Source organism: Schistocerca serialis, chromosome 2, assembly GCF_023864345.2.
Source record: "Schistocerca serialis cubense isolate TAMUIC-IGC-003099 chromosome 2, iqSchSeri2.2, whole genome shotgun sequence".
Lineage (NCBI taxonomy): Eukaryota > Metazoa > Arthropoda > Insecta > Orthoptera > Acrididae > Schistocerca > Schistocerca serialis.
Window position 1 is genome coordinate 488,987,162 of NC_064639.1, and position 24,809 is coordinate 489,011,970.

General features: G+C 39.2%; 1 protein-coding gene across 1 annotated transcript in view; it reads left to right on the forward strand.

The window, feature by feature from the left end:
- The first annotated feature begins 19,486 nt into the window (after positions 1-19,486).
- Positions 19,487-24,809, forward strand: part of LOC126456114 (nipped-B-like protein A) — a 345,198-nt gene continuing 339,875 nt past the window's right edge. The window contains exon 1 of the mRNA XM_050091868.1: positions 19,487-19,634. Within this exon, the coding sequence (XP_049947825.1) occupies positions 19,487-19,634 (148 nt within the window). The remainder of the gene's footprint in view (positions 19,635-24,809) is intronic.

The following is a 24,809-nucleotide window of genomic DNA, read 5'->3' on the forward strand; positions in this document are numbered from 1 at the left end:
AGTGGCATCAGGTGACCCTGAGAAGTAAACTGCCTCATTGAATGTTCCATGCCTTCCCAGTCTAACAATGACCTCATCTTCCAGTGGAATTGTGGCGGCTTTTTCCACTGCCTGACTGAGCTACGGCAAGTGTTAAGCTTTACACCTGCTATCTGCATTGCCCTCCAGGAAACCTGGTTCCTGGCAATGCGGACCTCTGCCCTCCGCGGCTATAAGGGGTATTACAGGAACCGTAGTGACTATAATCGAGTGTCAGGTGGAGTTTGCATTTATGTCTTAAACCCAGTCTGTAGTGAACATGTGCCCCTTCAAACACCTCTTGAAGCTGTGGCTGTCAGAATAAGGACGACACAGGAAATAACTGTCCGCAATGTATATCTTCCTCCAGATGGTATAGTATCCTTGAATGTATTAGCTGCACTCATTGATCAACTCCCTAAACCTTTCCTACTTTTGGGAGATTTTAGCGCCCATAACCCCTTGTGGGGTGGCACTGTGCTTACTGGCGAGGCAGAGATGTCGAAACTTTACTGTCTCAGTTCGACCTCTGCCTCTTAAATACTGGGGCCGCCACACATTTAAGTGTGGCTCGAGGTAGTTACTCGGCCATTGATTTATCAATTTGCAGCCCAGGACTTCTCCCATCTATCCACTGGAGAGCACATGACGAACTGTGCGGTAGTGACCACTTCCCCTTCTTCCTGTCACTGCCGCGGCATCAAGCCCCTGTATGCCTGCCCAGATCGGCTTTAAACAAGGCAGGCTGGGAAACTTTCACCTCTGCTGTCACCATTGAATCTCACCCACATGGGAACATTGACGTGATGGTTGAACAGGTGACTACACCAATCGTTTCTGTGGCAGAAAACATGATCCCTCGCTCTTTAGGGAGTCCCCGATGAAAGACAGTCCCTTGGTGGTTGCCGGAAGTCGCTGAAGCAATTAAGGAGCATCAGTGAGCTCTACAGCACCATAAGCGGCAACCTTCCTCATAGCCTTTAAACAGCTCCGTGCTCGTGTTCGCCAACTTATCAAACGACCGAAGCAGGAGTGTTAGGAGAGGTATGTCTCGACAATTGGGTGCCAAAAATCACGTTCCGAAGTCAGGGCAAAGATCAAACGTGTTTTCGGGTACCAGACCCCAACAGGTGTTCCTGGTGTTAACATAAATGACGTGTTATCTACCGACACAAACGCGATTTCTGAGCGCTTTGCTAAGCACTATGCTCGAGCCTCTGCGTCGGAGAACTCCTCCCCGTCTTTCGCACTCTCAAACAGCGGCTGGAAGGGAAAGTCCTCTCGTTTACTACACGCCACAGTGAATCCTATAATGCCCCATTTACAGAGTAGGAGCTCCTCAGTGCCCTTGCACATTGCCCGGACACAGCTCCTGGACCAGATCGGATCCACAGGCAGATGATTAAACATCTGACTACAAGTGACATCTCCTCGTTGTCCTCAACCGGATCTGGTGCGTTGGCATTTTTCCATCGCAGTGCCAGGAGAGCACAATCATTCTGGTGCTCAATCCCGGTAAAAATCCACTTGATGTGGATAGCTATCGGCCCATCAGCCTCACCAACATTCTTTGTAAGCTGCTGGAACGTATGGTGTGTTGGTGGTTGGGTTGGGTCCTAGAGTCACGTGGCCTACTGGCTCCATGTCAGGGTGGCTTCTGCCAGGGCCACTCTACCACTAATAATCTTGTGACCCTAGAGTCTGCCATCCGAACAGCCTTTTGCAACACTTGGTTGCCGTCTTTTTTGATTTACGAAAAGTGTATGACACAACCTGGTGACATCATATCATTGCCACATTATATGAGTGGGGTCTCTGAGGCTCACTCCTGATGTTTTATCCAGAATTTCCTGTCGCTTCATACTTTCCACGTTCAAGTTGGTGCCTCCCATAGTTCCCCCCATATCCAGAAGAATGGGGTCCCACAGGACTCTGTATTGAGTGTCTCTGTTTTTAGTGACCATTAACGGTCTAGCAGCAGCTAGTCTCACCTTCTCTGTATGCAGACGACTTCTGCATTTCATACAGCTCCACCAGTACTGGTGTTGCTGAGTGGCGACTACAGGGAGCTATCCACAAGGCACAGTCATGGGCTCTAGCCCACGGCTTCCAGTTTTTGCCCGCAATGTCGCATGTTATGCACTTCTGTTGGTGTTGTACCGTTCATGCAGAACCAGAACTTTACTTTAATGACGATCCACTTACTGTAGTGGAAACATCTCGATTCTTAGGTCTAGTTTTTGACACCCAATTGACTTCGCTCCTTCACCTTCGCCAGCTTAAGTGGAAGTGCTGGCAGCACCTCAATACCCTTCACTGCCTGAGCAACACCAACTGGGGTGCAGACCGCTCTGCTGCCGCAGCTCTACAGATCCCTTGTTCAATCCTGCCTTGACTATGGGAGTGTGGTTTATGGTTTGGCGGCGCCCTCAGCATTGCATTTACTTGACCCAGTGCACCACTGTGGTGTTCGCCTATCGACAGGAGCTTTTAGGATGAGTCCGGTGACCAGCATCCCTTTGGAAGCCAGAGTGCCCCCAATTGCAGGTTAGGTGTGCACAACTGCTGGCCAGTTACGTAGCACGCATTTGTAGTTCTGCTGCACATCCGAATCACCGTCTCCTTTTCCCACGCACGGTGGTTCATCTCCCTCATCGACGGCCCAGGTCAGGGCTTCCAATTGCAGTTAGTGTCTGATCCCTTCTTTCTGAACTGGAGTCCTTGTCTTTACTCCCTATACTTGAGGTCCATTCACGTACACTTTCATGGTGTACACCTAGGCCGCAGCTTCATCTGGACCTTTCACATGGTTCTAAGGACTCAATTAACCCCACAGCTCTCCGCTGCCACTTTGTCTTGATTCTTGAAGGGTACTGAGGCCACGAAGTGGTTTACACCGACGGCTCGATGGCTGATGCTCACAGCAGCTACGTGTATGTCCATACAGGACATATTGAACAGCATTCCTTGCTCGAAGGCTGCAGTGTTTTCACTGCCGAGCTGGTGGCTATATATCGTGCTCTTGAGTACATACTTTCATGCCCTGAAGAATCGTTTGTTGTGTGTGCTAACTCCTTGAGCAGCCTACAAGCTATCAACTAGTGCTACCCTTGCTATCCTTTGGTGGCGTCCATCTAGGATTCCACCTATGCCCTGGACCGGTCCCCTTGTTCAGTGGTGTTCGTGTGGACGCCAGGACACTTTGGCATCCCAGTTAACACACTTGCCAACAGGCTGGCCAAACAGGCTACACGGAAACCACTTCTGGGGATGGGCATCTCTAAACCTGACCTGCACTCTGACTTACGCTGCAGTGTTTTTCGGCTTTGGGAGACGGAATGGCTTAACAGTACGCACAACAAACTGTGTGTAATTAATGAGACTACAAATGTGTGGAAGCCTCCCACCCGGGCCTCTTGCAGGGAATCAGTTGTTCTCTGCCAGCTCCACATTGGCCACACTTGGGCAGCCCACGGTTACCTCTTGTGCCATGAAGACGTGCCTCAATGTCAGTGCGGCGCCCTGTTGACAGTGGCCCATATTCTGGTGCACTGTCCCACTTTAACTTCACAGCGATGAAATCTTGGGTTACCAGACTTGTTGCTGCCCATTTTATCTGACAGTGCCTCATTGGCTGATTTAGTTCCACGTTTTATTCGTGAGGGTGGGTTTTATCATTTGATCTAAGTTTTAGTGCATGTCCTTTGTCCGTCTGTGTCCTCCACTCTAGTTCATTTAGGGCGGAGGTTTTAATGTGTTGCAGAGTGGCTGGCTTTTCCTTTTTATTGTCATGGTCGGCTAGCCACTGTAATCTCCTTTCTTGTTTTACTCTCTTCTGTTTCTAACATCTCTGTTTTCTTGTCCTCTTTTGTTCCTTTTAGTGTTCCTTACCATTCCTTCGTTCTTGTGGTTTTTCCTTTCTTTCGTTTTGTGTTGTATGTCTCGTCTATTTTATTGCACCACTTGTGGCATTGTTTTATTAGGAACAAGGGACCGATGACCTCGTAGTTTGGTCCCTTCCCCCCTCTTTTAAACTAACCAACCAACCTGAACAGTCGGACAGACAGACAGACAGATGGACAGACAACATAGTGATGCTACAAGTGTTAAGTTTTTACTGATTGAGGTACAGAACCCTAAAAATGGCCTCAGTTGTATTTATTTAATGCTAATTTTGATAGTTCTTTTGGTCATTAGGCCACCATAGGACAACATGTAAGGCAGCAGCAATGTAGGCTTCGAGGTAAAACCAAATGATATCAGTCACATATTGGGCATGGGACTGACACCACTCAGTACTACCTTGTAACCCTTGTCACTGTTGTCATAAATGTTTTCTGATAGTGGTCTACTGACTGCAGGTGTAACAACATTAACATTAAATAAACACAATTCACATTGTTTTTTATTATAAAGACATAATAGTTGCTGTAGTTCCATAGATATTATGTCTAAAACTGTTAAAACATTTTAACATGCGATCCTCAATTCCAAATCTTGCTAGACTGTGGCAGAAGTAAAGAATGGTTTTACACTGTCGAAAGCTTTTGATAAGACATAGAAGTTCTTACAGTTTTTTGAGACTTGGCTATGCATTAACTAATTCTTTCCACAAAAAGTTGAAAAAAGTAGTGCTTATGTGTTTTTTGATTAAAAGTTAATTTCCTCAGAGATTACATTAAATTTTTAATGGAATATCCCACTTGTCTTGCTACAAACTTTTCAAAGATTTTGGAAAACACTGGAAGAAAAGAGACAAGATAGCAATTTCCCATGTCTTCTTTGGAGGCATTTGTGAATGAGGGCTTCACCTCTCAGATGATAGATGGACAATGGGCCTGCTATTTTACCAAAAGCTGCTTCAAGAATCTTGGTGCTATATCATTTCATCACACAGAGTTTATATTTTTAAGTGTAAATTTTTTTTCACCTATTTACCTGTCACATTATCAGAATTAGTAGAACATTGTCACATGCTGATTAAAAAGCAATAAATGTTCATTTTCTAGATAATAAGCTATGCTGCCATAATATTTTGTTATAGTTTTGAAGAAATTGTTGAATTGTTTTGGTATTTGAACAGTATTCACAATTATAATATCTTGTATCTTAATTTTGGAAATTTCTTGAATGGTGGCTTTAATCCCAAGGTGTGAAATAAGAAATGCCCAACCTGCCTTTGATTTGAAACTTCCTTTTGGATTAAAAATGTGTGTCTGACTGAGACTTGGAACTGGGATCTTTGACTTTTGTGGAAACAGGACATTTGCCTTTTGCAGGCACAAGTGTCTGTGAAATTTGGAAGATTGGAGATGGGACACTGACAGAAGTAAGGCTGTGAAGTTGGGTCATGAGTTGTGCTTGAAGAGCCCAGTCAGAAAGCACTTGCATACAAACCACCCAGGTCTCACTTTTTGAGTCTTGGTCTGGCACACAATTTTAATCCGTAAGAAAGTTTCAAATTGGTGAAAATTAATTCTGCCTTTGATTCCTTTGCTTGCTTCCAAATGAATTTATTGTTTGCCAGTTCTTTTCCTGCCTCTACAACCTTCTTAAATATATTTTTTATATTTATTAACATAATTTATAAAGTCAAGGCATATCCAGATCTTGAGGGAGCTTAGTTTCTTGTTTGTTCTCATTTAATTAGGGAGACAAAACAAGAGCGCTCTTAGCCCTGTTGCCCACACTGAAACTAAATTTATTGTGTTGCATCTCTCCCTGTCATCCTAGTAAAGCCAGCTAATACTCTTGAAGAGTAGTTGGAGACCCTTTACTAGGTCTTTGTTGGATGCAGTCTCTTCATGAATTAGTGACACAAATATTTTGTGTCTTTTGACCTCCAGTGCTTTTAGATTAAATGTTGGTAAATTTTATCATCCACATCACACAGTCTGCACTTACGAGCTTTTTGTTTTCTTTATACCCATCGTGTGCAGATGTTTCTTAAGTTCCCATACCCAGTCACTAGACCTACCATGAGTTTAATCTGCCTCCTGTTCAAGCCCATGATTATGGAACTTCTCGTAAAACATGGCTTTCCATCATTAGCTATCCATGTTTTTGTTTCTGGATCATAGTCCAATATTCTACCTGCTACCTCTTGTGCCATCTACATAGTTAAGATTTTACTGTTTTCTTAGCAATGGTTTAGACAGGTTGTGGTCCATCAGTCAGAGCTGTTGCCTCTGTCCTGGCCAGCATATTAGCTTGTTCATTGCCACTGATTCCTGAGTGACCAGGGACCCTAGCAGGTTTACCCTGATGTTTTCCCCTAGCCTCATAATTCTACAACAATTTTTGATCTCGTTGCTGAGGCTGATAGAGATTTCAAAGCCCTTTGGATGTAGCCCCATAAATTACCATAGTTCTTATTGCAGAGGTGTATATCCAGCATAAGCTCATGAGGCTTAGACCCCAGTTTTTACCACAGGCTCTTCTGATGCACTGAATGCACCTTTTGCCTTGTAACTTACGTTCTTAGTATGGAGGGGGGGAGGGCATATTAGTTTTACATCTGGTACTTCACTATTCCTTCTACAAGTAGAACTGTGCCAAAGAGCTTGAGATTCCAGTATGTGTCTTGGATATGACTGCTTATGAATGGTACTACAGCAGTTTTACTGGAACTGACCATGATCCTGTTTCCTACACCAGTTTTGCATAGTGCCATAGTACAGCAGTGCGGGTCTCCCACATTTTTACCCTACGATCTGTCAAGAAGCATGGGACTTCATTTCATTTCCATTCCATTTCCTCGTCTTTTACTGTGCCCCATAAGAAGAAATCCAGTGGCGTGAGGTCTGGAGAGCTTGCAGGAAACTCGATTGGTCCCCTGTGTCCTATCCGCTGGCCTATGATAGTGCGACGGGGTGCCATCGTGTTGGAAATAAAACTCATCATTACCGTATAATGCACGAATGGCAGGGAATATGGAGTCAGCAAGCATTATTAGGTATGTTTCTCCAGTAATAGTACCTTCACAGCGGAAAGGCCCAATGAGTCCCCTTGCAGACAAACCACACCACACATTTACACCAGGCAAATTCACAGCCTTTTCAACTGTAATGTGAGCATTATCTTCAGCCCAGTACAGACAGTTGTGCCTATTGACAGTTCCATTGAGTTTGAATTGGGCTTCATCCGACCAGATTATGCTACCCGTAAATCCTGGTTCACGTCTCGCCATCTTCTGAACCCATTCACAAAAGTCTAACCTTCGATCTGGATTGTCGTTACTTAGCTGTTGCAGAAGCCTTGGAATGTACACATGAAACTTGCCTTTCTTCAGAACTAGCACTTACATTACCCTCACGTGCCACTTGCCTTGAAGATTTTTGAGGTGAACGCTGAAACAGTTCCAAGACCGCAGTTGTGGAATCATCACTTGTAGCTGTACAAGGTCACCCTGATCGCCCTTTATGCACATCACACACTGTTCCACGAATTTCGAATTTGTCTCATAGATGTGCAATTGTTAACCTTGAAGGTGATTCTGTACCATACTCACTTCTCTACTGTCTTCAAACCGCAGCTACATTCCCAAACTTCCAGTACCACGTAATTATCTGCTTCCGCGCTTCAAAGCTCAAACGCACGTCCAGTTACTTCCTTGCCACTGCTGCCACCTGTTGAAGAAACATACATTACTTTCTCACAGATATTTAACCTTGTAGAATGGGAAATGAATTGTCTATGACAATTCAAAGTGTGTATACATTTTTTTGATGCATCCTGTATGTAGGGTTCTGAGATCAGGGCCATGTCCACTTTCTTTCGTCCCAGAATGTGACTCAAGATGGGTGTTGCCCACTTACTGTCGTGCAGGTTTTTCTGCAATACTTCCAGCCACCAGCTTGCCATCATTGTCACTTCTGATGATCTTGATCACTCTGACAGTAAACTGTGAGAATCCTAAATAGATTTTTAAGTCTTGCTCTTGTATTGCCATCAGGGATTTCTCACCAACTTTTGCCACAAGGTTTGTTCATCAGACGCAACATTCTAGTTAATTATCCAACAGTCCTCTGTTGAGACTTCCTGGTTCTGCACCCATATTTTCTTGAACAGTGTCTTTGGAGGAACATCCTTAAGTAGGTTAGGCACCCAGATTGATATCTTCACAATCTTGAAGAGTTCATCTACTGTCTTGACCAGCAGCTTTGCCTCCACTTGTGGAGGTACCTCGAGTACCATCCGTCTCCTTCTGCCAGTCTACTCTTCACATCTCATCACAGATGAAGATAAGAGCACCTTTATCCAAATATGACCTTGGCTTCTGTTTTCCCCACTATTTTTCACAGAGAGCCATCTGAACTATATCTTCCTGCTGTGCTATGATGTTAACAAGTTGATATTCTTGTTGGGTTACCACCATCCTAAAAAAAACAGTAGCACTATAGGTCTGTTTCCCTGTTTCCTGTCTCTGTTTTTTTCTCGATCTAGTTATCCTGGGAAGTGGGCATAACAGACTCCTTCCTCACTCTGTTGTTCCCTGTCGTAGAAGTAGAAGGGGTCTGTTTACCCACTTTACTCTGAGAGAATCTTTTCATATAGGTTATCACAAATCCTTCTCTGATTACTTATAAAAAGCCAATTATCATTCATATGCATTTTTAGGTATAGTAACACTAAGTTAGTGCAGGATCATTCCATGCAAAGTGGTCTAGAGGCTTCCGCATGACCCTCATGGATTTTGATGAAATTGTGTATGAACGTTCACACATGTTCTCAATGAACACTGGTAAAGTTTCAGTTTCAGAAATTCAATACTTTCCGAGATACAGTCACTTGTTTAAGACCATAGCACAGCTTTCTATAGTGTGTCCTTGAATTTTCAGCAACTTTGAGATGAGATATCTCTGTAAGTATTTGCATGAAAGAAACAAAACATGGCCATCTTATACAACTTTTAGAGCTCTTTGAAGTAAAATATTAAGAAAAGGATTTCTGAGCAATTTTCATATAGATAATTTGAAGCAAAGTCGGGCGAAAAATAGCTGTTTAAAAAAAAATGCGAACTTTAGTTTTTTATATCTCCAAAAGTAATTGTGGGATGTACATGAAACTTTGCACACCATAACTCACCAACACAAGATCTTAGAATATAAAATTTCATTCTCCTATTGCTTTCCATTATTTCACAAATCTAGGGTTAAGTTGACGATTTTTCAAAAAGTGCTAAAAATGGGTATTTTTAGTCAAATTTTTCAAAAAAGTGTTTTCTCCAAACTCTTATAAACTACGGTCATTAGAAAGAGCATACTCTAAACTATCTAGAAAAGTGGATTTGGTTTTGCAATGCAAGTATATAAGGCCCTAAAAAGTAGCATCATCAAAGAGGCGCACTGGAAGTTTGAACACATTTTTCTGGCACTCAAATTATACCTGAAATCTTTTATTTTTGCCTTATACATGTTTATTAATGTCTTGGATAAGTGAAATAAGAAGTCCTGATGAATAGGACATAGCTTAAGTTCGAATAGCAAAAGAATAAAAATAGAAACAATGTTATTTCTTAATTGTCACCTCCCCCCCCCCCCCCCCCCCCCCCCCCCCGCTCTCTCTCTCTCTCTCTCTCTCTCTCTCTCCCCCCCCCCTAACACACACACACACACACACACACACACAGATTTATTATTAAGAATGAATGTAAATCGTAAAATTTATTTGCATAGTCATCTAATTACTAGTTGCCTGTTTAATGAACAACACCAGCTTACTGACGGAAAAGAAGTGTATAAATGAGTTGCTATGGTCCATGGTGGCTTAACCACTGCTAGTTTCATTTCACCTGAGAAAACCAGCATTTCCATTGCCATAGGGGCCACACCCGATAGCAACAACAGCCACGGGTGGGTTTCTTTACCACAGGATCCCAAGCCTGATAAGGGTTTCTTTACACAGGTTCCCAAGCCTGATAGTAAAATTATTTAAGTGCCCTGTGTAAAATTAGAAGGCACTCTTGGGTTCCTTAGATTGTTTCCTCTAACCTATTTCAATTTTTTATATGCTACATTAATTTTCTGATGAATATCAAGAGGAATGGTATATTGCCGGCCAGACGAATTTACTGATGGAGCTGGAATAACTGCAATAATGTGGTGTTCCGGAACCCAGCTCTTGCCACTTCTTGGTGGCCAATAAAATGAATTTGCTGGACCATGTGGGTGCATAAAGTTTATTAATGCATCCCTTTGCTCTGTGGAGGTCTCACAGATATTCCCAATCCACCACACGTTTTCATAGATGCATGCAACATATTGTCCTGGTTGGAGAGCAGACATTAATATGCCTCCTTCATTACTGTGACCCATTTTAGCTAGAAAAGATGAACAATCATTTGAAACTCTGCTGACCTGAATTGTTGTTTCATCAACAGGTAAAAAGTGATGATTTTCTCTAGTGCTTGCTACAGTTTGTCCAAGTTTAAACCTCTCTTCTTCTGACACAATATTTTTTTTCAATTTCATCTTTACTGACGAAAACAAATTTAATTCCATTAATGTTTTCAGAGCAGAAGTGAAGCAGATCTAGGGGAGTAAGAATTTGTCCATTAAGTGGCCGTTGCAAGCTTGCTCTTGCTGCTAACCGCTTTGTTGTACCTCCAATCCCATCACAAGATGATTTCCCATGACTAGTAGCAAAAAAATTCCATTCAGCTGTCATTCCAAAATCACTCTTATAATAGCACAAATTTAGGAAATTCTTGAAATTTTTATATTGAGCACTGGAGCCATCACTGAAATAATGAATGTGGGATATCTGTGCAAACCGTGCTTTTATATATTTGATGAGCTCCTTGATAAAAACGTGAACTGTAATAGTGTCATGCCGCAAACAATCACTGATAATGCAAAAACTTAAAGATTCTACTTTCTCATTTTGACGAAAGTAGATAACAAATGGATGAACTGTTGTTTAACTATTGTCCCAGTGGAAGCCGTGCAGCATCCTGAATGATAAAAGAATAATTTTCAGCTAAATCCATTAGGACAACAAGCTCTTCGTCTTTCAGATGACATTTAAGGACTTTAAGATGCAAGCTTTGATGCTTGTCAATGTAATGATGGCATGACAGACTCCATATTTTATTTTTTACATCTTCAGTAAATTCATCCACTACCATTTGCTTCGTGTCCAGTGTGGCCCAATCGGTATGTATCCATTGCTTAAACACGATAACTTCCTGTGGCTCATGATCTAGGAAATAGCTGGCAATTTCAGATGCTATAGCTTCGGGCCCAGGACACCTTTCACAGTGATGTAGCATGCACTGTTTAGAGTTCAAACTGCAAACTGCCTTGCTGAGAATCTCCTTATAATTTTCACGTATACCAGCTCCGCTAAGCATAAGCTTAAAATTTTGGTGAATTGCACAGACGCAAACTGCATGCATTCCAGCTGATCCTACTGTTACACACCATTTGGGTCTAAGTTCACAAAACTTTGAGAACCCTATTTCTGGACCATTTATATTCTTATAGATAACATACATTTCCCGTAAATTGCAAAGTAACTATCTTTTCTGCATGTATGTCTTTCTATATAAAAGTCTAACTGAAATACTATCTTTTTTTCCAGGGCACACTCTACTATACTCATCTTCAAAAAAATTTCGTACTCTACTAGCAACTTCTGCTGGTAATTTCCTGCTTTGCCTATTTTCGGCAAGTGCCAGAATGCCCTTCTCTGCCTTAAGCTTCTGAGCATTCTTCACCATTCTTTTGAACACACCGAACTGAGCTGCTGTTTGTCCGACTGTCCAACGTACAGGTGCCAAGGTCAAAATTTGCATCTGTTCTTTATGAATTGGATTCTGCATCTTGGCTTTCAGTTCAGTCAGCAAATGTGCATAGTCAGCACAGTTTCCACATTCCTTAATTTCACTAGCATCTTCAATTTGTTGGTTTACTCCCATTGCATTTACAATTCTGTTTTTAATCACATTTTGAGCCTTTTGAATTTTCTTCTTCACATATTGGGGCCTATCTCTGTAGCTTACTGTTCTCTTCAGGGGTGAAATACAGATAGGCAATAAGCTACTATTTAATTCTTCTTTTGGTGTAAAGTCCTCATCAGAATGTGATGATGAGGCTGATAAAGCTTCGTCCAAGTGTTTATTTAAGGTAGTCCTGCAAGCCGGACAAATTTTCTGACCTGGCTTTATGTTATTAACAAGCTGCTTCTTCAACATATCAGAAGCCTTATTAGCTGTTACAGTATCAAGAGTGCGAATTCCTGCCTTAACATTATGATTCACCTTCCCAAAGGGCTTCATGGTGTAGGCAAACTTGAGAGGTATTGTCCAGCTTTGCTTCAGAACATCGGACCAACAACTCTTTTTCCTCATCACTAAAATCCACAAACCATTTTAAAGCAGCTGTTTTGGCAAAGAAAGTGACATGACACTTTGTTCCACTATCTCTTTGCCCAATTGAGCAGGAAGGTAATCTGTTCCCTTCTGCATCCATCTCTAATCAGTAACTAAATAATGTATTTGGCCTCTAAGTGCAAATTATAATCTGCTTAAATTTCAGATAAATTGCTACTGAATGAAATTATACACAATGTGTAATACCAATGAAAAAATCTAATAAGAGATATATGGTGTAAAAGACACAATCAAAACAATTTTTTGTAAATCAGATTACAAACTTTGATGGTCTTACGAATAACTTAACAAGCCACACTCAGTCAAGATAACCCACTCACTATGCTGCAAACACACCACTGAAATACTAATTGTTCAAACAAGGCTCACAATAATGAAACAATCTGATTGTTAAAGTAATTGTTGCCATTATATTTTCTATAAACAGTGAATCTTGTGAATTTTCTCTGTGGAACTAGTGGTTACGTATTTACCAAGGGAGGAGGCTACATTTAAGTGTGATTAAATACAAAATTAAAACTCTTAGATGTTTAACCAACCAATTTTACATGTTTCCCTAATAACTTTAAGACAAAAATTCACAGATTACAACACCTAGGTATTAAAATCTCTGCAATATTGATTGGAAAATTTACATGACTTGCATGATTCAAGCAAACTGATTCTTTTTTGGAAAAATGTTTTATACAATTGAATCCAAAAATTAGGTCTTCATTTTCCACTTGTAAATATTTACAATTTTGAGAAGTACAAAAAATATGAAGCTATTATTCATTGATTTTTACAAATGAGAAGAGTTTTATGCAGATGAACACTTACAATAAGAGCAGAAGGGCTACTTCTCTACATCTCATAGTTTTCAAGTTTTTCTGACAGTCTCATTGCCTATTTACCAGATCTTTTTATTTCAATTATTCAAGGCATTAATAAACATTTATTAGGCATAATAAAAGGTTTCAGGTATAATTTGAGTGCCAGAAAAATGTGTTCAAACTTCCAGTGCGCCTCTTTGTTGATGCTACTTTTTAGGGGCTTATATGCTTGCATTGCAAAACCAAATCCACTTTTCTAGATAGTTTAGAATATGCTCTTTCTAATAACCATAGTTTAGAAGAGTTTGGAGAAAACACTTTTTTGAAAAATTTGACTAAAAATACCCAATTGTAGCACTTTTTGAAAAATCGTCAACTTAACCCTAGATTTGTGAAATAATGAAAAACAATAGGAGAATGAAATTTTATATTCTAACACCTTGTGTTGGTGAGTTATGGTGTGCAAAGTTTCATGTACATCCCACAATTACTTTTGGAGATATAAAAAACTAAAGTTCGCATTTTTTTGAACAGCTATTTTTTCGCCCGACTTTGCTTCAAATTATCTATATGAAAATTGCTCAGAAATCCTTTTCTTAATATTTTACTTTAAAGAGCTCTAAAATTTGTATAAGATGGCCAAGTTGTTGCTTTCATGCAAATACTTACGGAGATATCCCATCTCAAAGTTGCTGAAAATTCAAGGACGCACTATAGAAAGCTGTGCTATGGTCTTAAACAAGTGACTGTATCTCCGAAAGTACTGAATTTCTGAAACTGAAACTTTACCAGTGTTCACTGAGAACATGTGTGAATGTTCATACAAAATTTCATCAAAATCCATGATGGTTGTGTGGGAACATTTTTCGATATTAGACCACTTGACACGGAATGGCCCTGCAGCCATTTTATTTGAGAAGGAAGTTCAAAATAATTAATAAACCTATTTACTCATATGGTTCTTGTAGCTCATAGTGGATAATCTGACTCGATGAATATCGTGACTTGCTGAGAACAGTGTGTAGGTGGTACGGTCAGGTTCTTGTAAGTTTGACAGTAGGACACTACATGTTTAAATTTCATATTCATTCCTTTTATTTTCTTCATCTCATATTTACGTATGATTTACAAATTGGTCTCCATTCTGTTATAGTCCATTCATTTGGTCTGCCAGCTTCATGACAACAACTCAGTAAATACTTGACTGCTGCAAGTAACTTGACAAGAAGCACAAAAATAGTAGAAGTTTCAGCACAGCGATGCTATCGATACCCAGTTAGTGTAGTTCTTTTACTAATATTGTCAAGTTGTTATTCAAAATACGGTACAGAATGACAGTGAGAATTTAAAATATGATTATAACTTTGTATTAAATTGGAAGTATGAAAAAACAATAAAGTTTTCAGAAAAATAAAGGTTATGTTAATTTCATGTTTTATTTCTGTTTATATATAAGAATAAATTATGTCATACAAATTAAGAATAAATACAAAGTTATGATTTGATTCTGTTGGATTGTATCATCAATTTAATGCAAGTGCCATATTCTCCAATATATGACAAAAACAGATGCACTGACCAGTTCCATTACTAGGTCTACATTCGAGACCTTTTAATTCCTCCCACTTGCCCTTACAAAGCCATTCTTTGCTGTCCTTTTCTCTTTGTTCTCTTAGAAGTTTCCTCCTCTGAGCCCCAGGAAAGGCTTAGATCTTGATCTGATCCACTGGAAACAGCTTTCATTGGTTCAGTACCCACTGTTATAGTTTTTGAGATATCGTCAAGTCCTTCAGTTTCAGGAGGCGGCTACATGGGTAGCAGGGGCTGTGTGGTTTGAAATGGGTGGTCATTTAGGTTAGAGGGCATCAGGAAAGAACAAAAAGGTCTACATTATCAAAGGTTGCAGGGAAAATGCAGGATGTGGGTAGATGTAGGAACAGTCAGTATTATTGTTGTAAATTTTGATTGCTGTTTCAGGAAAGAACTAGACCTCCAAGTGCTGATAGGAAGCACAGAAGCGTAAATGACATTGAAAACTGCCTAAAGCCAATTTTGTTAGTTTGTTACTGTTAGAAGTAGTTTATTTTGTAGTGAAATTGAAGTAGGACAGTTCCTGTGAGTTAGTGTGGGTAGAGACTATATTTGATAATAGGAATCCATATATACATGTGTGTGTGTGTGTGTGTGTGTGTGTGTGTGTGTGTGTGTGTGTGTCTGTATTTCAGGAGATACGACCTACACAAATACATTATTGTACAACACATAGTTCAATAGGTATAATATCATAAACCCTGAAATGCATGGGGGAAAAAAAAAGAAAAGAAAAACGCTGCCTCATGCATGAAATGTTAATACATTTATCCTTTACTAGTACTAAGACACTCAGACAGTCGAGTCAATTTAAGGAAATCCCTGACACCTGCTAGTGCTTTTGACAGTTTTCAACTGCAAAGTGCTAACAGCTGAAGGTGAAAACAATAGCCATCTATAGAGTTATGAAGCGGCATTGGGATAGAGATGTTTAAAAAATTGTGTAGACATGCGAAGCAGCTGTACTTATACATCTGTACATTACACATTTTTCTTTGTACGACTGTTTCATAATTTCGAAGGTGTTTTCACAAATACATGGAAATGAAATTTTTTCTCTATTACACTACAAACACACTTCATTTTTTGTTTCCATTTCTAATAGAAAATAGGCAAAATAAATATCTATGCTAGGTATGTCAGCTAGTAAATTAATATCTGGTTCTTACTACTGAGCCCCTGACTCACATGGTGAAAATGCTGACAGGTTGCAAGAGAAAACAAGTCTCATTTTGGGAAAGTACCCCACTCTTACAATTCTGGTATAATTGATGGTGATTTCAATTTACTCTCAATATGTCAGCAAAAATACATGTTCAAAGATGGTGGTAGGTATAAAACATTGTCCAAAATCATATTAAATGTTTTTCCTGAAAATTATTTTGATCAGTTAGTTCAGGAGCCCACTCAAAATGTAAATGGTTGCAAAAACATATGTGGCCTCTTAGCAGCAAATGATCCCGAGGAAATAGGGAGCATCATGATGGATGCAGGGATTGGTGACTACAGTGTCATTCTAGTAAGACTGAATACTGTAACATTGAAACTCAACAAAAATAAGTGTTAAATATGTCTATTTAAAAAAAAGTAGATAAAATGTTCACATGTGTTTCTAAGAGACAGTCTCCATTCCTTCCAAACCAACTATGTTAGTGAAGATCAAATGTGGCTTGATTTCAGGGAAATAGTATTGATGGCAACTGAGAGATTTATACTGAACAAACTAAGAAGACAGAATTGACACCCAGTCAGAGCACTGTTGCAGAAGCAACAAAAAAAAGTGGGCCAAATTTAAAAGAACGGACAATCTCCAAGATTGGTTATATTTTACAAAAACTTGAAATTTAGTGTGTATTTGAATGCAAGATGCTTTCTGTAGTGTTTTCAATGAAACACTCTCTTGAAATATGGACAAATCCAGAGAGATTCTAGTTGTATGTAAGGTACAACAGTGACAAACACAACCAATACTTCCACTACGCGATAGTTATGGTGATGTTTATTGATGACAATACCACTAAGGCAGAGTTATTAAACAGTTTTCCAGAATTCAAATCAAGAACATCTGCAAACATGGAAAAGCTATATTTCTGGTGCAGATTGTGTACCAGTTAGGTTCCTTTCCAAGCATGCTAATATAATAGCTCCATACTTAGTGATCATATACAATCGCTTGTCGATGAAAGATCTGCACCTAAATAGTGGGAAACTTGCACAGGTCACACAAATACTCAAGTAAGGAAATAGGAGTAATCAGCTGAATTACAGACCAATATCACTGATGTCAAATTGCAGTAGGATTTTGGAAAATATACTGTGTTTGAACATAATGAATTATCCTGAACAAAATGATAGCTTGATATTCATGCAAAGTAATAAGTCCTGTTGGTGGGGGGAAGGGGTCTTGAACTGATTCCGTATTATTCCATATTTCTGTATTTCCTTAAGGCTTTTGACACTGTTCCTCACAAGTGACTGCTAATCAAGCTGCGTGCCTATGGAGTATCATCTTTGTTGTGCAACTGGACTAATGATTTCCTGTTGGAAAAGAAACAGTTCATAGTAACCAATGGAAAGTTGTCGAGTAAAACAGAAGTTATATGTGGCATTCCCCAAGGAACTGTAGGCCCTCTGGTGTTCCTAATCTATATAAATGATGTAGGAGACAATCTGTGCAGCTCTCTTGGATTGTTAGCTGCTGATGCTGTCATTTACTGTCTAGACAAGTCATCAGAAGACCAATTGAAAAATGATTTAGACGTGATATCTGTATGTTGCAAAAAGTGGCAATTGATGACTCTAAATAATGAAAAGTGTGTGTTCATCCACATGAATATTGAAAAGAATCTTTAATTTCAGTTACACGATAAATAAGACAAATCTAAACGTTGTAAATTCAACTAAATTCCTAGGGATTACAATTATGAACAACTTGAATTGGAACGATCACGTAGATAATGTTGTAGGGAAGATGAACGAAAAAATGTGAATTGGTAGAATTCATAGAAGACACAACAGGCCTACTAAAAAGACTACCTACACTACACTTTCCCATCCTCTTGTGGAGCATTGTTTCATTGTAAGGTGTCCTTACCAGATAGGATTGACATAGGACATCAAAGAAGGGCAGCTCACATTGTATTATCGCGAAATAGTGGAGACAGTATCACAAACATGACACGCAAGTTGGGGTGGAGTCATTAAAATGAAGGTGTTTTTTGTTACGTCAAGATCATTTCAAGAAATTTGTTGCCAACTTTCTCCACCAAGGGTGAAAATATTGTGTTGACTCCTACCCACAGAGACAGATATGATCATCATAATATGATAAGAGAAAGCAGATGTCACACAGAAAGACTTAAGTATTCATTTTTCCCATGCATTTTTTGAAAGTGGGAGAGTAGAGAAATACTCTGAAGGTGATTCGATGAACCTTCTACCAAGCACTTAATTGTGAACTGTGTAGGAGTTACGTAAATGTAGTTATGTTACTACTAGCATAGCCTTCAGCTTCTCGTAAACATGCAAACTTCTCCATTTGCATGTTCAGTACTGTGGTAAGGTGGTTTCCACTGGAGAAGAATTTCTTGTTAAATTACTAATATTTTATTTATTTTGGAGGCAATAAGTTAAGGGGAAAAAAACAATAGTCTTTTTACTTGCGCATAGCAGCAAGCAATTGTTGGATTATATTTCCTCACTTATGAGCTGTCTTGCCTATAAGTATACAAAAGTTGTCTAGCTTGACAGGTGACAGGTTTCTCTGTTTCAAAAATTATATTAACAATGCAAATGTTTGGTATAGTGAACATAGAAGTGTAGAGGAGTGATACACTAATGGCTCGTAATAGTTGTACTGGTTCAACTATCTCTGCCACACACAGTGCACATGCAGCTTGTTTTGATCATGAGTCAAAGTGTAATGATTTTATCACTATGTCTTGTCATAGGAAGATGTTAGTAAATTGAAACATTGTCTGTGAAATAATTGTAATAAAATTACAAAGGAACAAATGTTAGCCAGTAGCTAAAATTTCCAGTACTGCTGATAGACATGTAAAAAAGTAAAAAAACTGTTCCTAGTTTTTGGAACTGTTAGTTCCTTTCTAAGGGAGATAAATTAATAACAGCCCTCAAAGCTGTGAATAGTTTTTTTTTTTTTTTAGTAGCTGAAATTCCCAATACTGCCAAGAGACACACAAAGTATACAGCTTTTGTTACTTAATAGGTAGGACAGGTCATAAATAAGGAAATACAATCCAACAACTGCTTGCTGCTAAGCACAAGTAAAAACCATTACTACTTCTTTTTTTTCGTTTATTGTTTCCAAAATAAAAAAGGTTAGCAGTTTAACAAGACACTCCTCTCCAGAGGAAACTTTCTTATCATAGTACCGAAAGCATCAATTGGCAGTACTGGGAATTTCAGCTACTGAAGATAGGAGATGGCAAGCCATTGCGTCCTTGTAATTTTAGTTCCTTCAAGTGAATTTTTCTTTTGGTACTAATAATAATAATAATAATAATAATAATAATAATACCATTTGTAATGGTTAAATAATGATAGATTAGTAATAAATAATGAAGAGTATTTGCATTGGTACCATACCTAATACTTGAGATGTTCATTATTTGTTTCAGAAGTGAATGTAAGAATAAAAGAATAGGCTGAAATGAAAAAGTTCATGAGGATATTGGCACCAGTAGTTGACAAAATAGATCCTGAGAAAGTGAAGAGAGCGAGGGCTTATCAGAGGTTTACGCAGCTGGTAGATGATATTGCTGATGTGTCTACAGATGTAATCTACAAAACAGATTCAGGTCAGTTGTGTCTGTGAACTTCACATTCCTGTAGAATGTAGTGCTGTTGAATGGATGGGTGTAATAGAAAAATCACTCTACAAAAGAGAGAGAGAAGCACAGTCATGATTAGAGCCAAACCAGTATTAAAATGTGAAAAATGATTATGTTGCTGTTAATTCAGACAGTAAAATCAGTAGAATAAAATGTGTTGTATAAAACATTTAAACAATGGAAAATCCAGGATGGAATGTAACAATACCGGAGAAGGAAAGTTCTACTCACCATATAGCGGAGATGCTGAGTCGCGATAGGCACAACAAAAAGATTCACACAATTAAAGCTTTTGGCCATTGAGGCCTTTGTCAGCAGTACTACCACACACACACACACACACACACACACACACACACACACACACACACACACACACACAGACACACGTAAACGCAACTTGCACGCACATCTGCGGTCTCAGAGAGCTAAAACCACCAGCACAGTGGGTCACTCCACAAATGCTGTTGATGTGTAACGCAGACCAATGTTGGAAGCAGCCACCTCGACGTATGACGGACATGGGAGATGATCTGTCGACATCTGATTTTGGGAACCTATTACTGAACTGTGGCAGACGATGCATTTTATAGTCCTGAATTTAGACTAAAGTCCTAATCTAACCACAACCTAATAATGTATCCGAGAAAATGGCGCTCAGCAGTCTGTGGCAGAACTAAAATCATGGTCACTTTGTTCATGGCGTTTAAGGCTAATGTCTACGAGCAAACTCAAGACAAAAAAATTTAAGTTTCAGCAATAAAAGCAAACTGTAATTTCTCATTGTCATTGGTTACCTGAAACTTTTCACAAGGCTACATGGCCTGCCACTTTACCAATGGATGAGCAGTCCTGGTTGGCACTTAGTTGCAGTTTATAGGCGACACAAACAGATCCGAACAAAAAAAGAATGATAGGAAGCTATCATGCTACGCATGACATGTTTGAAAGCTTCGTCCTTCCAACTGTTGATGCTCATGTAAACATCAGTGTATAGTAATGGCATGTACCTCATCATGATGTGCTATACCCAATTGAACTTCTGGCCAAATTAGTCTTCTGAATAATTAATTTCAGAGAGGGCGCAATTGTAGAGGCCCACAATTTCAGGCATTCTATCAAAGAGATTTCACCAGTGTCACATGTTTTTGTGATCAGGAAATATCAGAGAAGCATTACATCTAAGTTTTACTCTGTAAGATCTAAAAAATTAGATAATGGTGTCTTCCAAACTACAAAAGGTATCATATTGGTCAGCTATTAGATACCTTTGTTAGTCATTGCACAGGACTATTGTTGCAACCCAGGAAAAGAGGACAGTGGGAGAGCACTTCATTGAGGGACAATAGGCTCCCATTTTCAGGTCAGCTGTTAGTCAGAAGCCATTGTTTACAAGAATGAATGTGTGATGCAAAAACTTTAAAAACTAAATTAATAAATATCCTGCCACTGCTGTTTGGGACACAAAAAGAGAGTTTTATTTAAGAAAAGTCATACTGCAAGACGTGCTAATAAAAAAAAGCGCCCATTGCACAGTTTTTGCCTGAGTGTGTTGTAGTGGCAGTGAAATTTGGTGTATGTCTGTTGTTGTTGTTGTTGTTGTTGTTGTTGTTGTGGTCCTCAGTCCTGAGACTGGTTTGATGCAGCTCTCCATGCTACTCTATCCTGTGCAAGCTTCTTCATTTCCAAGTACCTACTGCAGCCTACATCCTTCTGAATCTGCTTAGTGTATTCATCTCTTGGTCTCCCTCTACGATTTTTACCCTCCACGCTGCCCTCCAATACTAAATTGGTGATCCCTCGATGTCTCAGAACATGTCCTACCAACCGATCCCTTCTTCTAGTCAAGTTGTGCCACAAGCTCCTCTTCTCCCCAATTCTATTCAATACCTCCTCATTAGTTATGTGATCTACCCATCTAATCTTCGGCATTTTTCTGTAGCACCACATTTCGAAAGCTTCTATTCTCCTCTTGTCTAAACTATTTATCGTCCACATTTCACTTCCATATAGGTGTGTTAGGAAAAAGGATTCTTTTCCTGATTTTGGATCATATCACTAGTATTAGTCAGTAGCAAAATGAACCTAGATGTTATTGAAAATGTATTAGACAACAGAATGTTCCCTATGCTGTGATAATAATTTGGAATTTGACCTTTTCTTAACAACATGATCTAATGCTACTGCCCAAAAATCAATGAAGGTCTTCCACTTGAAATCACTGAAACTGAACAAGGCCTCAGAGCCTGGTGGAATCTTTGTCAGGTTCTGTACAGAATTTGCAATTGAGTTAGCTCTATTCTTAACCATGATATTTTATAGATTCTCCAAACTAAACCTTATGCCCAGTTGTGCACGGTGTAAACATAGCTCTTAAGAAGTTGATTGCTGTTGTGTGATTTTGTGTTCTGTACCTACTGTAAGTGGTTATATTGTATTACATTTAGCTTCACCTTTCATCGGCAGTATATATTGTCTGCATTTTTTGTAAATTCTCACTGTTTCTGAGTTTGTTACATGAGATTTTTAGTGATACTAACCTCAGAAAAACTAAACTTTGAGACTTTAAGTTCCAAGTAGCTTCAGAAAGTAGTAAATTTTATCTCGGGGGTTTTCTCTTGTTATAAAAGAAAATACTTTGTTGGATGCTAATGTTTTGTTTCTAAAGAGGGCTTGTAATCCTTGTATACTCGTTATGAATACAGAAATTAAAAGGGAATCAACATGCTTAGTTTAAAATTATTTATTTGCTGTTCTGTAAAACACTGCACCCAATCACAGTGCAGCCCAACCAGAATACTGTTCTCGGAATGTGATGAATTAGTGGTTGTTCATAACAACTGGAAATCTCCCTGACTGCTGTCAGGCATTTGGAAACTGCTGCAAATGGGAGTATTCGAAAGGCAGCTGAAAGATACATACCAGAAATGTCAAAGTCACCTCTCCATCTTCCTAACCAACAAGTCTGATGTGCTGTCTCCCACTGAAACTGAAATGTAGTCAATGAGTTAGACTTCACATGTTGAGAAGTGTGATGTGTTCTCTGTCAGGGGGAAGCAAGCATAAAAAGGTAGAGATCTGTCAGTCATCGATTGTTCAAAAGTACAGTGGGTAATCAATCTTTACTACTGTGATACAATCGAAGATTGTACAAGAAGTGAAAACTCTAGACACTTAGAACTAACGATGAATACTTGTGTATGCTACTTCTGCAACCACATCAGTCCTTCATACATGTGGTGAAAGTGGCTGCAGCCAGAAAAATTATGTGGTTACCATACGCTACGTCTACTTCATCCGCTTCTCAGTTTGCATGCGCTCTGTTATCTTGTCATAATCATATAAGGAAGACTCATTTATCCATTGTTCTAGCAGTGCCCATCCATGAAACAAATATTCACAAACTCTTACTCTGTTGCTGTTGTCTGTCTTTGGAACAAGCTGTCCTTCACTCTGGAAAACTTAAACACACACACACACACACACACACACACACACACACAGCCAGTTCTCTCAGTCGAACAATAAAGCAAATGCTCCATTCTTCTCCTAGTGATACTTCCTTTCTCTTTCCATTTCTCAGCCAATCGTGTCATTTTCTTTCCGCCGCTTTTTTCCTTTCATTACTTGCACTCTCTTCCATTTCTCCATCTCTTCCTCTCTGACGCACTCTCAGACATTCATTGATGCCAGTGTCCTTACTTTAAATATACCTGTCTGTAATTTGTCTTTGGAGTACAACTTTTAATGAATGAGTATTAACTGACATTTTCTTCTGCAGTAGCTAGTGCAGTTTCCACTATTTGTGTATACCTATTTCTAAGTGATTGCTTCCATCTTTTAAAAAGGGTGGTGAGAAACAGTATGAAAAGCTTGTAAGGGTGTTCCACTGTAGCTTGTGCTGAGAAATAAGTGTTAGGAAAAAAATTGATACATTGCTCCAATTCCAAGTCAATTAGCATTGAAATTATCCAACCAGGCCATTGTGCACACAGATTCCAGCGGCCTGCCAGGTACAATTAATGTCAGCTCTTTTCATAGCATAAATGATAGCACACAAGACTGCTTCACCTTTGACTCAGATGCAGTCCTTAGGCCGGTATTACACTATCAAATTTCTTTGTCAAAGATTTGATCAAAGATGTGATCCAATATTCCGTCCAATATATTTGACAAAGATCTTTGACATAGCGTTAGAAGGGGTATTACACTGTCATCAAATTTTTCGTCAAAGTACAAGATGGCTGACAACAACTTGTTATTAACCGCAGCAGTTCTACGTACTCCAATTGCATTGTGTGCACATGCGGAAAAGAAGTGGGGGGGGGGGGGGGGGGAGGGGGGAAATGGAACCATACATATGAGGTTGACAGTCTTAAAAGTCCTGGGATTACAACTTGATAATAAATTCAGTTGGGAGGAGCACACCACAGAACTGCAGAAAGGCCTTAACAAATCTGTATTTGCAATTCGAGTGTTAGCAGACATAGGCAACATAAAAATGAAAAAGCTTGCATACTTTCATTCCATAATGTCATATGGGGTAATATTTTGGGGTAAATCTTGAAGTCAAACAAAAGTTTTCAAGGTCCAAAAGCGTGTAATACGTATTATTTGTGGAGTAAATTCACGGACCTCCTGCAGAAACCTCTTCAAAGAACTGGGTATACTAACTACTGCCTCTCAGTATATTTACTTCTTAATGAAATTTGTCGTAAATAATATATCTCTTTTTCCAACAAACAACTCAGTTCATACATACAATACCGGAAACAAAAATGATCTGCACAAGGACTTAAAAGCACTTACTTTACTTCAAAAAGTGGTCCACTGCTCAGGAAGACTCACCTTCAATAATTTGCCAGGAAACATAAAAAATTTAGTTAGAAATAAAGATCAGTTTAAAAGGAGCCTGAAAGACTTACTACTGGCCAACTCCTTCTACTACATTGGCGAAATTTTTAATAGAAACAAATGATGTATTTATTCGTACAATTATTATTGTTATTTCAGCTTAAAAAAATCGACATGTTCCACATCCACGAGGATCTCCTCAGCATGGATCTATGGAACGAAAAACTAACCTAATCTGGGTGAAGCCGTGGGTTTTACGACAACACGATAAAAGCATTCAACAAAACT